This window comes from Schistocerca nitens, chromosome 1 (genome assembly GCF_023898315.1).
Source record: "Schistocerca nitens isolate TAMUIC-IGC-003100 chromosome 1, iqSchNite1.1, whole genome shotgun sequence".
Classification (NCBI taxonomy): Eukaryota; Metazoa; Arthropoda; class Insecta; order Orthoptera; family Acrididae; genus Schistocerca; species Schistocerca nitens.
Window position 1 is genome coordinate 572,481,635 of NC_064614.1, and position 17,474 is coordinate 572,499,108.

General features: G+C 39.3%; 1 protein-coding gene across 6 annotated transcripts in view; it reads right to left on the reverse strand.

Annotated features, from left to right (window-relative positions):
- LOC126255010 (carnitine O-palmitoyltransferase 1, liver isoform) overlaps nt 1-17,474 on the reverse strand; it is a 270,808-nt gene that overhangs the window by 76,012 nt on the left and 177,322 nt on the right. For all 6 annotated transcript variants that reach the window (XM_049955362.1, XM_049955361.1, XM_049955360.1 and 3 more), the window contains 2 exons: nt 1,973-2,267; nt 1,448-1,569 (listed from right to left, as the gene is read on the reverse strand). In XM_049955362.1, the coding sequence (XP_049811319.1) occupies nt 1,448-1,569; nt 1,973-2,267 (417 nt within the window). The remainder of the gene's footprint in view (nt 1-1,447; nt 1,570-1,972; nt 2,268-17,474) is intronic.

Sequence of the window (17,474 nt, forward strand, 5' to 3'; positions counted from 1 at the left end):
GAAAAGTCCTGCGACAGAAGCTGCCTGTGAAACAATTCAAATTGGAGTTAGTGCAGAAGCTCAATGATGATGACAAAGACAAGCATTTTGAGTTTTGTTGGCAGTTGCAACAATTGAATGAGGATGAGGATAGAATTGTTGATTGCTTAATTTTTAGCGACAAAGCCACGTTTCACAATAATGGGAAAGTGAACAGGCATAATTGTTGAATCTGGGGTACAAAGCATCCACAAGAATGCATTGAATTTGAGCATGATTCCCCAAAGGTAAATGTTTTTTGAGCCTTGTCATGTCAAAAACTGTACAGGCCACTCTTCTTTGCCAAGAGCACTGAACTGAATATTCCTATTTGGACATGTTGCAGCAATGGCTGATGCCTCAAACGCAATTGGACTCTCCGTTCATCTTTTGGCAGGATGGGGCTCCACCCCATTTTCATCGTGAAGTTCATAGGTATCTGAACATGGAGCTGCCACATCATTGGATCGGCCGTGCTACAGAAGGGGACAGCTGCTTCATGAAATGGCCTCCCCAATCACCAGAACTCACTCCGTGTGTGTTTTTTCCGTGGGGACACATTAAAAATCTGGTGTATGTACCGCCTCTACCATGTGATGTAGCGAAGCTCCGGGAGAGAATATGGGAGGTGACTGCCACAGTTGACGATGCCATGCTGGGATGGGTATGGCAAGAATTCGATTACCGTATTGACGTCTGCTGGGTCACTCATGGTTCGCATATCAAATGTTTGTAAAAAAAGCTTTCAGAGTTTCTCTTCAAAATGCAATATGTATGACATCTGTACAATGTTTAGTTCTTGTGCAATAAAGAATTGAAAGTGTTCCCGGACTTTATTTACACCCTGTATTTCACACAGTTATGACCAAATTTAAAAATTTAAAATGCTGTTGTAATATACTCATTAACAGCAATAACCTTATGTTAAAGGTTTAACACAAGAACTCAAATAACAAGGCAGTGTAACTCAAGACATGCAAGTTACCTAGACTTAATTTCAAACCTTCATGAAACTTTTTCTTGCTGATTCTCCCCCCCCCCACACACACACACACACACACACAAAACGATGAAAGAAAAGACATTCATTACCTACTACATTTTCACTGTTCATCCACTAAAAATGCAGCAGCAGGCTTGACATTTTAAAGTATTACTTCTTTCCTACTCACTTTTTCTGCAATACTTTTTGCCAGCAGTATCTACACTGAATGTATCTTCAAAATAATATCACTTTATGCCACGTAGTTCGGGAGGTATAAATGGAAGCTTGGTTCTTGAACAAATCGGGTGGGTTGAAAGGGAGAGGGAAGCTTGTTATTGGTAAGAACTAATGTGAAGCAGTTAACTTCATAACTTGACTATAGTTAATCTCATTTTTCAATGACATTCATTTAATAGTATGTACTGAATGTAAACAATGTCTTACCATGATTTAAGCACCAGGTATCTCTGTAACTTTTTTGCAATGCCTTTCTCAAATTCAGCAACAAGCTTTTCCATTCTAGAGTAACGTTCATCATCACACAGTGGCCGAATGCTGCGTAGGTACTGAAATTTTGAAGGAAACATGTAACATTCAGAAGCACTATAAAAATTAAAATAATATGGAGTAATACATTACGAACAATGCTTAGTGAGTTTTACCAGAAAATCACATTGGGTCTAATGGTGCAAAATGTATGCTACAACATGTTGTACTGTTAATGAGAAATATACTGCAGTTCTGAGCTATGAAGAAATTATAATAAAAGCATTTATTTCAAATAATTGTTTTTCTATTTTTGTCAGGAGCTGACCAGCACAAATGAGAATAAGCATCAGAAGCTGACAACATGCATATACTTTCCAGTCCTGTCTTCAGATGGATTCTGAGATTCTAAAAAGGCTAGTGAATTTTTATATGTTTCTGTCTTTACACATTCAAAGCAAATATGAGCAACTGTTTACTCACCCTGCACATTGTGTCATGTACGGTGGGTAAGGGTAGACGAGGCAGTGAGCCCTGGAAGCTGTATAGCATAGGTCGTCCACCAGAGGACAAAACCTTAACTGCCACCATCCACAGTTTTGTTGAATACGAAATTCTGCTACCACGGCCACGCTGTTCAAACATCCATCCCTTGTACATGAGCAACATCTTCAGTGAATATCTTACAGTGAAGATAATGCTAAGCCACGATCCCATGCCAAGTAAAGCACATCCGGCTACCTCCCAGGCAACTGTTGGCCTCGGTCCATGGTGATACCTACACATTTTTAGCTATCAGATTGAACAATATCAGCAATCAATTTATTCCAAAATTTTATATGTAGTTCTTATTCAACACAAGAAATAAGTTATTACAGGTGCTGAGCACTTATTTCTTTAATTTTTATTTTTTTGAGGGTTACTGACAATAAAACTTGTTGAACAAGGAATATGGAGACAATATGTGAATCTTGAATATATGTCACTAACAACAGCTCATACAATTGATTTGTAATATTTTCCTTACATAGTGTGCAAACCATGTCTCCAGCCTAGATACAAAATAATTTGTTTCATTCATGGCACAAAGTTTCTCATAGAAGATGCATGTGATACAAATTATGACTGGGATGCTGGTTATTAGCATTAGCTTAAATATATCTCGAGGGATGGATGTAAATGCATTTGTCAAAAAGGGTTACTTATGAGAAAAATACTGAAATCTAAAACAAAAGTCATTACCTGTGGCAATTTTAAAACATAGATGGCAACATTGATAAGCCAGTTAAAAGAACATTTTTAACATGTTAAGATAATTGAACCTACATTATGTGAACTGCAGATCACATTGAATGACACTTGCTTGGTTAATATTACAGCTGATTTTTCAAACGGTATGTATGTCAGCTGCTGCTGGACTTCTTGCACATTGTGAACCACTGCTTTTAACACTGGTCAAATCTAGACACATCAATCAATGAATCACCAGCAGGCCAAATGTTACTTAGATAAGAAGCCAGAAAGATGAATGTATTAATTTACTTACTGATAAGTCATGTGACATCAGATGAGACTTTGTGTACAAAACACAGAGTGGGAAAGAGACTGTTTGAACAGTTTTCAAAAATTTTCTTTAAAAGGCTCACTTATTTAGGGACTTCCTGTTCAAAATCAGCAAAAAGTAACCCTAAAGATAAATAAAAAAGCAAAGGTAAAAACTGTATGCACATGAGCTGGGCCACATTAGGAAGGAGATACTAAGACTGTACAAAAGGTAGGAAAATTTTTGTCCAATGAAATGACACTACCTACAGACATTACATAAGAAAACTGGTCTTGGCCAAAAAACATGCTTGTGAATACTAGATAAAAGTTGCTCCCACAAATTCAAGGCAGTATGTGCTATTATCAAACAAGAAAAACAGAACCGAGCAAAATGACACATGCACATTACACATGCTTGGCACAAAGGCCACTTAGGAGGGGTGCTTTCCACCAGAAAGATGTCACTCCCATGGTTATTATAAATATTGTGTCAAAGTTCCACGAATATGGACTGTTATTGTTTATCAAATCACATAATTAAAAAAAATACATCTTACCAAGATAACGAGATATGGAGGGGGTGATAGGCGAACGAAGACTGTCATCGATTACCTTCTGGTGGAAAAGAAAAATTGGAGACAGTTGACGGACATAACTGCACTGCCAGAAGAGGCTTTTGATGGAGACCATCGATTGGTGGTGGCGAAGATGAAATCCGATGAATTGAAAGACATAAAGGAAGAAAGGGAAAGGAAAATAAAAGTGTAGAAACTAAAGGATGGCATGGTACAAGAAGAGTTTAAGGAGTTACTTAAGAGTAAAATCCCTAACTCTGAGTATGGCAAGTGGAAGAGGAATGGGGTAAGTTCAAAGCATTTGTAAGCTCTGCTGAGAAGACCTGTGGCAGAGTGTCTGGAAGGGTAAAGGAAAAGAAGACACCATGGTGGAATGAGAGGGTGAAGGAGGCAGTAAAAGAAAAGAAGAAAGCCTGGCATGAATGGAACAGAGACTGACCAGCTGAAAGTAAAAGGAAATACCAGGATAGTAAAAATACGTCTAAGAAAATGGTAGTAGAAGAAAAGAGGAAAAGCTGGGAGAAATTCACTCGAGAGTTGGGAAAAGATGTTACTAATGGTAAGAGGGGGATATATGGAATTACAAAGAGTATGAGGAAGGAAAAAACATACACAAAGCTAGTGAAAGGGGAAAGCAGAGAGCTATTAATGCTACCAAAGGAGATAAGGAAAAGATGGAAAGAGTACTTTGATAAATTACTGAATGTGAAGATTGGCAATGGAAAGGGAATAGAAGTATAGCAGGGGGGCAGGGGTCTCTAAGAGGAGGAGGATATAACGATGTTAGAAGTGGAACTAGCTCTGAGAAAAATGATAACAGGAAAGGCGCCTGAGATAGATGAAATTACTGTGGAGATGATAAAGGCAGCTGGATCAGTTGGGCTACAGTGGCTATGTAGACTAATAAGATGCATTTGGACCCAAAAATGTGTACCTGAAGAATGGGGAAAGGGAATAATAATCCCAGTTTTCAAGAAGGGTGACAGTAAAGTATGTGACAACTATCAAGGCATCACACTCATATCCCAAGTAGCAAAAATAATGGCGAGGATACTGGAAAGAAGAGTGAGAGAAAAAGTGGAAGGGCAGTTAGAAGAGGAGCAGTATGGCTTTCATCATGGTAGATAAACAGTGAACCCAATCTTTAGTATGAGACAGTTGATGGAAATAAATTGGGAGTATGGGAAGGGTGATGACATTTCTCAACCTAGTGAAAGCATATGACAGTGTTCCCAAGGGAAAGCTATGGGCAGCCTTGAAGAGAAGGAGAGTTGGAAAGCAAACACTTGAAGTCATCCAGGCAATGTATGAAAAAAAACTCTAGTTGTGTGAGACACCAGTTGGAAGAACTTGATGGTTTAAGAATGTTACGGGACTAAGACAAGAAAGTGTGATACCGCCACTACTATTTATAATGGTGATGGATGAAATAGTCAAAGAGATGAAAGAAGCCCATAGAGGAAGTGAGATGAAGCTGTTACTATTTGCTGATGATATTGTGGTGTGGGGAACAAGCAGTAAGGAGATACAAGAACAAGTAGACATCCTAAATGATAAGGTCGAGAAATGTGGAACGAAATTTAGTGTGGAGAAAAGCAAGACCATAGTGGTAACCAATGGGGATAAAGAGGGCAAGCGACAAATTCATATTAAGGGACAGGATATTGAAATAGTGGACAACTTTAAATATTTGGGAAGTGTATTACTGGGGAATGCTCGTTTGGAGACAGAACTTAGCAAAAGAATACAACAGAGTAGTACATTTTACCAGTGTGTGAGGGGCTTGGTGCAGGGAAGGGAAGTTCCAATGAGGTGCAAGCTGGTGCTATGCAAGACTTACTTCACACCCACACTAATTTATGGCTCAGAGACTTGGACTATGACTAGAAGAAAGGAGAGTAGGATACAATCCAGTTAAATTAAGTTTCTGAGAAGTATGCTAGGAAGATGAGGAGAGACAGAGTGAAAAATGAAGATGTTAGGAAGTAAATTGGAGTGGAGAAGTTGACAGAGAAAATTAAAAGACTAGATTAAAATGGTTTGGGCATAGGAGGAGGGTGGGAGAGGGAAGAATACTAAGAAGAATCATGGAGTTCAAGATTGAGGGCAAGAGGCCAAGAGGAAGACCGAGAACAAGATGGATTGATACAATAAAGATGAATTTAAGGAGGAGAAACCTGCTACAGAACCAAATTGTGGAAGAAGAATGGTGGATAGACTGAGTAAAGTGGCAAAGTACCATTGATACACCAACCCGACCAGATGTTGGATAGAGGGGAAACGAAGATGATGATGATGATGATGATGATTGATGATGACATCTTACCTATCAAACACTTATTTTCAATAAATGAAAGATTAAAATCTGGAGTTTTCCCTGATCCACTGAGCTCTGATGAAATTTTATCAATCTTCAAAAGTGAGATAAGCATATGCCCCAGAATTACCAATCACTTTTTATCGTTACTGTTTTCTCCAAAGATTTCAAGCTTCTTACATAAAACCAGCTGAGCAACAATTCTGAAAAGCATGATTTCTTTGCTAGTGGATAGTTTGGACTGCAACACTATAAAAATACTGCTTCTGCTGTCATCGAAATTGTTAACCAGTCTTAACTGAATTTGAAAATAGCTACCTAGTTTCTGATACTTTGTAATTTTACAAGTAGAGGCCCCTAGGGTTTTTGAAACCATCTATATAGTGATGTAAGTTATGGTTTCATGTATCACACATTGTAACCATTCACCCTAGTGGACCTTTGTTTGTGATAAATCAACAACAAAATTCATTTTTTCATGTGATGCTCTAGAACTTCAAAAACATAATTACTGTACAGACTGGTGGCTGTTTAACTGTAGCTCCTTTCTTTTTAATCCTTTGTAAAGTCACTTTAATCATAGTCTTAACTTTTTGATTTGCCCTCATTTTCATTTCCTTTCACTTTTTTTCCCATTTGGAATGCATTTGCATGTGAATTTAATCATTGTTATTTCTCTTTCACAATATTCAAACATGCTGATCTACTGCTTAAAAGCAAAATGTGAAATAACCTATTTGTATTGACAGTGCAAAGGTGTCAAAAATGTATTTTTCATTACAAGATGTACATCTTCTTGGGATTGTAATCATCATGTAAACACTTAAAACATAAATTCTTGTTCCACAATGGACAAAATAAGGCAATTTAAGATTTAAATGAAAGAAGAGATTATCAGTACAATAAATTCAAGCAAAAATGAGGAATAAAAATGATGAATGCAATAACATGGGTGAAAATATAAGATGATACAACGGAAAAAATTAAATTGCAGTTAATACATAATAATAATTAAGATCACTTGAACAAAGATTCCATATAAAAGATGAATTAAAGGAATAAAAATGAGAGCAAATCAGAAAGTTAAAGCTATGATTAAAATGATTTGATAAAGAATTGGAAAGAAAAGAATTACATTTAAACTAACTAATTCAATGAAAATAATGAGCAAAGTCATTTCAATACAGATTAAAAAATAAAAAATTTCATGAAACCTAAGGAGATTTGAACCCACAACCCCTTGTGTATTAGGAATGTACCTTAAGCATTGTGCTACACCACTATTTTTTGTAGTACTCATATTTTTGAAGCTCTAGAGCAACATGTGAAATAATTAAATTTTTTCTATCAATTACTTGTGAATGAGGGCTCAGCAGGCTTAAGTGGTGCAGGGTGCTATATCTGGGACCCTAAAGATGAAAAAGTCAATCAGTAAATTGTTGGCTTTCACACGGATTCCAAATTAAACTGGGAGGAGGATATGCCTGCAATAAAATACATTGTGTGTGCTGTCTGAAGTGGAAACTGACACATGCAGTCACTAATGAGTACTTGAAAGCGGCACAATTTGGCCTTTTTTCAGTCATACATCTCCTAAGGTGTATTGATATGGTGACATTCTTATTATATATCAGAATAATAAGCAAAGTGAATTCCAAAGAACACTGACGATGCCTTTTTTATCACGTGGAAGATACCAACTTTTGTAAATTTTCATTCCTATACAGCATTAATTTATGTTAAAAGCAACTTAAGTGCGTTTGAGACCTGAAAGAACAGATACCATCACAGTACTAGAGCAAACTGGAGTTCAATATACTGAAACATGGACTGAAAAAGTCTGGAAACACCTAAACTCTTTTTGCTTCTTGTTGTATTTTTAAATTAAGGGTTATGATTGGTTATTGAAACACCCATTCTGCAAGGTAACAGAACTATTTGAAATAAACACTACTGACATTAGTATTTAAGAATACTGACAAGGAAGTGGAATTATATTTTAGAAACTTTTCTGTAAAAATTGTTATCTACATCTACACTCTGCTCGCCATCTTATGGTGTGTCGTGGATGGTACTTTGTGTATTAGTGTCACTTCCCCTCTTTTCTGTTCCAGGGGTCACAAATGGTATATGTGAAGAGCAGTTCTTGGTTACCTCCATGTAAACTGGAAAGTCTGTAATTTTACCTACTTGGTCTTTTTGCAGGATATTTGCACTAGGAAGCAATATATTGATTGACCCTCCAAAGAACATATGCTCTCAGAATATTAACAGTAAACCACACCATGATGCATAATGCCTCTTTGCGGCTCGCGTTGGAGTTAGCTGAGCAGCTGTGTTACACTTTCATAATTATTAAATGAAACTCTGACAAAACACACTGCTCTCCTTTAGATCTTCTTATTTCCTCTATCAATCCTATCTGGTACAGATACCAAACTGATGTGTATGTTACCCCTCCAAGTGATTCTCCTGCAATGGTGTAATCACACACTTATTAAATCTTTCTGAATATTTATGTGTGAAACATTACATTTGTTTATGCTGAGAGTAAACGACAAATTCCTGCATCAAGTGGCAATATTTTGCAGGTCTTCCTTAATTTCACTAAAATTTTCTAGTGTTTCTACTTCTTTGTACAAAGCATCATCCTCAAAAACCCTTATGAAACTTCTGATGTTATCCACTAAGCCATTAATATGTACTGTAAAAAGTAATTGTCCAGTAACACTCCCTAGTAGCACACCTGAAATTACTTTTATGCTTTAAGATTTCTCTCTCTCTCGTAAGAATGACATAACATGCTTTGTTGTGTCTACTAGGAATTCTTCAATTCAATTACAAATATGGCCAGATATTCTGACTGTTCATATTTTGTTCATTAATTGATGACAGTACTGAACCGTATCAATTATCTTCTGTAAGTCAAGGAACGTGGTATCAGTCTTGGTATCAGTACCTGCTGCCTCATGGATTTCATGGGCAAGCAGAACAAGCTGTGTTTTATACAGTCATTTGCAAAATCTGCATTTATTCCTACAGTCTCCTGAGTGCATCTGCTCAGCAACCTTTCTTGAAAATTGGCATGACCAATTTTTTCCAGTTACTGCGAACACTTCATTCACTTAGGTGTGGGAATCTGGAGCTGTGATCACCCACTATGACCACCAACGAAAGAATTGTGCACAGAGATGCTCTCTTCTGTTTAGTAACTGAGCACATGGTTCTGGCCATCTCCTTCACTTCACTCATTTTGCCTGTGCACTTTGAAAACGTCTCCTTTTACTCGATCACATGAAGGATGATCTGATATGTCTGGCTATCGCCAGCCACACTACCTTTTCCATGTGACTATGCTACTAACTGTAGTTGGTACTTCTATCAAACTGTCTCGCTCCTTCAAAGATTTCATACTTTTATCCAATTAGTGACACAAGTCTGGCCCATTGGCTGTGGACTTCCTTTGAGTGGATATTATTCTAAAACTGAGGACCCAATAAACGTGATTACATTCAGAATTTATGAGATGCCATTTATATACTCTTGATTCTCCCATGAATCCTTACATCTAAGGCACTCCTTTCTGTGTGTTCAGCACAATATCCAATTGTGAATCAAGAATGACTGCCCCATAGCATAAAACGTTTCCTTAATTACAAAATAATGTTGTACTTCAATAATTCCAGGTAGGTTCATATTACCATGATCAAATATCATAAGCAAAAAGATATTTTGTATTTCAATTATCAACTATGCCAAAAGCCCTGTTGATAACAGGATATTAATTGCTAGTCTTGAGAGACTGCTATGCCTAAGTTACAAAATATCTTAAAATTCTGCACTGGATTAGACAACAAAATTAAGAAAGGAACCACTAACTTTTCCATTTTTGCTCTGCAATCCTCAAACTTGATGATAAGATTTCTGATCAGTGGTCCCTTAATGCAATACATGCAGGCATGGATATCTGCACATTCAGTCACCACACTCACAGATGTGCTAGGCACAGTCCCTGTTTTACCTCGGGACATTGTTTGTGAAAGGAAGATTTGCTGAGCTCTTTACTGCCAAGCCTCCTGCAGTTGCCACAGAGTCTGATGGTGCAAACCATGCTGATATGTGTCATGCAGGACATGGTAATCAGCACTGCATTTGCGGGCACCCGTTTGTGTCTGCAGGGTTATGTGTCTACATGACGCTGCGTCTGTATTCCCCTGCAACGAGCAAGCAGTCACTGCTCAGTCCCTTTACAGCCCGTTCCACTCTGGGCTCCAGACAGACCATCAGCCACCTGAGTCTGCACCTCAGACCACAATAAATATCTGCCACTGGTGATACCCATCAGGCAGTGCCATCTCATGTCTTTGCTGGGATCATTAGCTGCTGGAGCTCCGCCAGCCGCTCCCATGCCTGGATCTGCATCTCGACAGTTCACAAGCCCACAGCCTCATGGTATAGTGCCATTGATCATCTCTGGTACCTCCTGGCCCATCACTAACCTCAACATTCAAGGACCTCCCACAGTAGGCACCCACTACACATTGTTACAATTGGCTTCCTTAGTTTTACTCAAATGGGGTGTCATCCTTTGAAGCTGTACTGAAATTAGTCGACGTTAATAAAAAAAGAGATGTATTGCAATAGGTGGTTTCAATTTCTACCAAAAAAACCGTTTGGAAAAGGTTACTTAAGTGGCAACGAGAATAATAATTTCATGGTATGCTGATTTTAATTACAGATGCAACAAGGCCAACTTTCCCAGGCAATGACACTTACAGTTCTGTTGATTATCAATACAGTGCCTGCTCAGATTTGCCCTCTCCAGCACCTGCTCAAGATTTTCTCGCTGCAAGCTCTTGGCCTTGTCCATTATCTGGCCACCCCCTTCCGAGACCAATGCTGCCATGCCATGCCGAACTTCACTTAGATGACACAGCCATGGTCAGCCCTCTTCCTGAGGATGGCAGTGCCCAGACACAACAGGCATGACAAGGCTGCTTCTTCACTTGCATTTCAATGCTTCCTCACGTGTCTTCATTTGTCTTACTGGAGCAGGATCTTGTCCCCCCCCCCCCTCCCCCTCAACACTCAGGTCAGCTCCAAGCTCCAGACTGACTGTGAGCCATTTCAAGTCTACACTTCACACCACAACATCCACTGCCAATGTTACTCATCAGAGAGTGCTGTCTTATGAATTCATCAGGATCACCAGCTGCTGGACATATGTCAGCCACTCCCACAGCTGGACCCAGATCTTGACGTCCTATGAGCTCATAGCCTTATGGTACAGTGCCACTGATCATCTGCAGTACCTCCCGGCTCATCATCACTTCTGATAATCGTGGGCCTTGTCAAACTAAGCACCAGCTACACAACGTCAAGACGGCTTTTTCAGTTGTATTCAAGAGAGACTGTCATCCTCTGAAGCTGGATCAAGTTTAGTTTAATGTTAATTTAAAAAAAAAAAACAAAGAGAGAGATAGAGAGAGAGAGAGAGAGAGAGTTTTATTGCAAGGGGTGCATTCAGTCTCTGGCAGTCAAACCACATCTACATCTACATGCATACTCTGCAAATCACATTTAAGTGCCTGGCAGAGGGTTCATTGAACCACCTTCACAGTTCTCTATTAATCCAATCTCTCATAGCGCATGGAAAGAACGAACACCTCTATCTTTCTGTAAAAGCTCTGATTTCCCTTATTTTATCGTGGTGATCGTTTCTCCCCATATAGGTCTGTGTCAACAAAATATTTTCGAAATTGGGAGGAGAAAGTTGGTGATTGGAATTTTGTGAGAAGATTCCGTCGCAACGAAAAACGCATTTCTTTTAATGATGTCCAGCCCAAATCCTGCAACACTCTCTCACATATTTTCTGATAATACAAAATGTGATGCCCTCCCTTCTTTGAACTTTTTTGATGTACTCTGTCAGTCCTATCTGGTAACGATCCCACACCACACAATGGTATACTAGACGACGACGGTGTAATGTAGGCAGTCTCCTTAGTAGATCTGTTACATTTTCTAAATGTCCTACCAATAAAACGCAGTCTTTAGTTAACCTTCCCCACAACATTTTCTATGTGTTCCTTTCAATTTAATTTGTTCGTAATTGTAAATTCCTAGGTATTTAGTTGAATTTATGGCCTTAATTTATCTGTTGAGAGGACAGACAAACGTGTGGTTCCTGAAGAGAGGCAGCAGTCTTTTCAGTAGTTGCAGGGGCAACAGTCTGGATGATTGACTGATCTGGCCTTGTAACACTAACCAAAACGGTCTTGTTGTGCTGGTACTGTGAATGGCTGAAAGCAAGGGGAAACTACAGCCGTAATTTTTCCCGAGGGAATGCAGCTTTACTGTATGGTTAAATGATGATTGTGTCCTCTTGGGCAAAATATTCTGGAGGTAAAATAGTCCCCCATTCGGATCTCCGAGCGGGGACTACTCAGGAGGACATTATTATCAGGAGAAAGAAAACTGGCGTTCTATGGATCTGAGTGTGGAATGTCAGATCCCTTAATCGGGCAGATAGGTTAGAAAATTTAAAAAGGGAAAGGGATAGGTTAAAGTTAGATATAGTGGGAATTAGTGAAGTTTGATGGCAGGAGGAACAAGTCTTCTGGTTAGGTGAATACAGGTTTATAAATAAAAAGTCAAATAGGCGTAATGCAGGAGTAGGTTTAATAATGAACAGGAAAACAGGAATGCAGGTAAGCAACAACAAACAGCATAGCGAACACATTATTGTGGCCAAGATAGATACGAAGCCCACGCCTACCACAGTAGTACAAGTTTATATGCCAACTAGCTCTGCAGATGACAAAGAGATTGATGAAATGTATTATGAGATAAACGAAATTATTCAGATAGTGAAGGGAGACGAAAATTTAATAGTCATGGGTGACTGGATGTCGACAGTAGGAAAAGGAAGAGAAGGAAATGTAGTAGGTGAATATGGGATGGGGTTAAGGAATGAAAGAGGAAGCCGCTTGGTAGAATTTTGCACAGAGCATAACTTAATCATAGCTAACACTTGATTCAAGAATCATAAAAGAAGGTTGTATACATGGAAGAAGCCTGGAGATACTGGAAGATCTCAGATAGATTATATAATGGTAAGACAGAGATTCAGGAACCAGTTTTAAATTGGAATACATTTCCAGGGGCAGATGTGGACTCTCACCACAATTTATTGGTTATGAACTGTAGATGAAAACTGAAGAAACTGCAAAAAGGTGGGAATTTGAGAAGATGGGACCTGGTTAAACTGAAGGAACCAATGGTTGTAGAGAGTTTCAGGGAGAGCATTAGGGAATGACTGACAAGAATGGAAGAAAGAAATACAGTAGAAGAAGAATGGGTATCTTTGATAGATGAAATAGTGAAGGTAGCAGAGGATCAAGTAGGTAAAAAGACAGGGGTAATAGAAATCCTTGGGTAACAGAAGAGATATTGAGTTTAATTCATGAAATGAGAAAATTTAAAAATGCAGTAAATGAAGCATGCGAAAAGGAATACAAATGTCTCAATAATGAGATTGACAGGAAGTGCAAAATGGCTAAGCAGGGATGGCTAGTGGACAAATGTAAGGATGTAGAGGTGCATATCACTAGGGGTAAGATAGATATTGCCTACAGGACCTTTGGAGAAAAGAGAACCACTTGCAAGAATATCAAGAGCTCAGATGGAATCACAGTTCAAAGCAAAGAAGGGAAAGCAGAAAGGTGGAAGGAGTGTACAGAGGGTCTATACAAGAGTGATGTTCTTGAGGACAATATTATAGAAATGGAAGAGAATGTAGATGACGACGAAATAGGAGATATGATACTGCGTGAAGAGTTTGACAGAGCACTGAAAGACTTAAGTCGAAACAAGGCCCTGGGAGTAGACAACATTCCATTAGAACTACTGACAGCCTGAGAGCCAGGCCTAGAAAACTCTACCATTTAGAGAGCAAGATGTATGAGACAGACGAAATACCCTCAGACTGCAAGAAGAATATGACAATTCCAATCCCAAAGAAAGCAGGTTTTGACAGATGTGAAAATTACTGAACTATCAGTTTAACAAGCCACAGCTGCAACATACTAACACGAATTCTTTACAGATGAATGGAAAAACAGGTAGAAGCCGATCTCGGGGAAGACCAGTTAGGATTCCGTACAAATGTTGGGACACGTGAGGCAATACTGACCCTATGACTTATCTTCGAAAATAGATTAAGGAAAGACAAACCTATGTTTCCAGCATTTGTAGACTTAGAGAAAGCTTTTGACAATGTTGACTGGAATACGCTCTTCAAAATCCTGAAAGTGGCAGGGGTAAAATACAAGGAGCAAAAGGCTATTTACAATTTGTACAGAAACCAGATGGCAATTTTAAGAGTCGAGGGGCATGAAAGGGAAGCACTGGTTGGGAAGGGAGTGAGACAAGGTTGTATCCTATCCCCGATGTTATTCAATCTGTATATTGAACAAGCAGTAAAGCAAACAAAAGAAAATTTTGAAGTGGGAATTAAAATCCATAGAGAAGAAATAAAAACGTTGGAGTCTGCTGATGATATTGTAATTTCAGAGACAGCAAAGGACCTGGAAGAGCAATTGAGCGGAATGGACAGTGCCTTGAAAGGAGGATACAAGATGAACATCAATAAAACAAAACGAGGATAATGGAATGTAGTCGAATGAAGTCAGGTGATGCTGAGGTAATTATAAGGGGCATTCAAAAAGAAACGAGCCAGAGTCTGGAATGTGCAAACCGGTGACAGGAGGGTAATATCGTGGCGTGTGTAACGAGATATGTTTCCGACCAAAGCGTAGAACTTCAAAGCCCGTCGCTTGAGTCACATGCGTGCACGTCATGTGACTATACAGAGCTAGTAGCAGCATGCATCAGTCGTCCAAAACTGCCAGTCGCATTGCAGACAGTGACATGGAGGTGTCAAAATAAAAGCAAAGAGTTTTTGTTCGTTTTCTGACAGCGGAAGAAGTAGGAGGAACGGACATTCATCGACGAATGTCACAAGTGTACGGCGAACACTGCATGTTCTTTGCAAACGTCAAGGTGTGGCACAAGCGCTTTAGGGAAGGACGGGTGTCGTTAGCACGGTCTGGAGCACCACACTGCATTACCGATGAAATCGTCCAGTTGGTGGATGCACTCATTACCCAGGGCCGCAGAGTGACAGTGAAAGCCAAGTCGCCGTGGACGTATTGAGCGTCAGAAATGTTCACACCATCATGAAGGAACGACTGCACAATCACAAAGTGTGTGCCCAATGGGTGCCCCACAGTCCTCAACCACATCAGGAAGCATGTCGAATGGCCCACTGCCTTGCTCATCTGCAGTGCTATGCTCGGGAAGGGAATGCGTTCCTGGCACAAGTGGTGGCTGGAGATGAGTCATGGTCTCCTCACTTCGAACCAGAATCAAAACAACAAAGTCTTCTGTGAAAGTATCCAGGATCACCACCACCACAGAAAACAAAGGCCATCCTCACGAGTGCAGGAAAGGTTGCGCTAACGTTCATCTTTGACCAAGATGGCCCCTTTCTGATTCACTTCCTGCAGCACGGGACAACAATGAATGCCCAGCGTTACTCTCAAACCTCGACCACACTTCGCCAAGCGATCAAATCAAAACGACCAGGCAATCCCACCTGTGGGGTCATTCTGCTCCACGACAATGCAAAGCCTCACATGGCCAACACAGTCGCGACAATCCTGCAGAAATTCAAATGGGAGGCTGACGACCACTTTCCATGCAGTCCAGACCCCTCCCCCTGTGATTGGGCCATTATTGTTCCCCTTAAAAAGGCTCTGAGGGGCAAATGATTCACCTCGGACAACGACGTCCAACTGTACGTGCGGAACTGGTTAAACCCCAGGAATTTTATGAGACAGCCATTCACCGCCTTGTGCCACAGTCTCAACAGTAAGGGTCAATACTTCTAACATACAGGTACAGGTTTCTGTAATTATACCTTTGGCTCGTTTCTTTTTGAACGGCCATTATAGATTAGGAAATGAGACACTTAAAGTAGTAGAGGAGTTCGGAAAGTAAAATAACTGATGATGGTTGAAGCAGAGAGTATACAAAATGTAGACTGGTTACGGCAAGGAAAGCGTTCCTGAAGAAGAGAAATTTGTTAACATCAAGTATAGATTTAAATGTCAGGAAGTCTTTTCTGAAAGTATTTGTATGGAGTGTAGCCATGTATGGAAGTGAAGCATGGACGATAAATAGTTTGGACAAGAAGAGAATAGAAGCTTTCGAAATGTGGTGCTACAGAAGAATGCTGAAGATTAGATAGGTAGATCACATAACTAATGAGGTGGTACTGAATAGAATTGGAGAGAAGAGAAATTTGTGGCACAGCTTGACTAGAAGAAGGGATCAGTTGGTAGGGCATATTCCGAGGCTTCAAGGGATCACAAATTTAGTATTGGAGGGCAGCGTGGACGGTAAAAATCGTAGAGGGAGACCAAGAGATGAATACACTAAACAGATTCAGAAGGATGTAAGTTGCAGTATGTACTGGGAGATGAAGAAGCTTGCACAGGATGGAGTAGCATGGAGAGCTGCATCAAACTAGTCTCTCGACTGAAGACCACAACAACAACATATTTAATCGATTTATCATGTAACTGAAGTTTAACTGATTCCTTTTAGCACTCATGCAGATGACCTCACACTTCTCGTTATTTAGGGTCAACTGTCAATTTTCACACCATTCAGACATCTTTTTTAAATCGTTTTGCAGTCTGTTTTAATCTTATCATGACTTTATTAGTTGAAAGATCACCAATCTCGGGGATTTTGCATCTGTTTAAATTTGGCATTTTCTTTTTCTTTTTTTTTTTTCTGCTAGTGTTATGACACCTTTTGTGTACCAAGGAGGATCAGCTCCATCATTTGTTAATTTATCTGGAATAAATCTCTCAATTGCTGCCAATACTATTTCTCTGAATTCAAGCCACATCTGGTCTACACTTGTATCATTAATTTGGAAGGGGTGGAGATTGTCACTAAGGAGGGCGACAAGTGAATTTTTATCTTCTTTTTTGAATAGGTACATTTTTCATTAATTTTTGGAGGATTTTGGGGCTACAATATTCAATCTTGCTACAACAACCCTGTGCAGTTTATGAACTCAGGATTATTTGTTGCTAAGAGGTCAAGTGTGTTTTCACAGCCGTTCATTATTCATGTGGGCTCATGAAGACATAGCAAAGGTTACTTCATTTAACAACTCATAATAATTAATTTTAATATTCAACTGTTGATAGAGGAGAATCTGTATGGGTATTGAAGTCATAGCTGCTGGGAAGAATTTTTACTTTATGGGATCCTTAGGAAGGTGCAACATAAGGTTTCTTTATTATTCATCTGTGCAGATGGAAACAAGAAAATATACCTCACTTTAATTCATGAAAAAATGAGTAACAGGCTCAGCTAAGCAAAAACTCACATTCAAAATTACATTTTCATATATTTCCTTGGGTATCTGTACAAATGCATGAATATGTCTTCAATTTTTCATGGATTC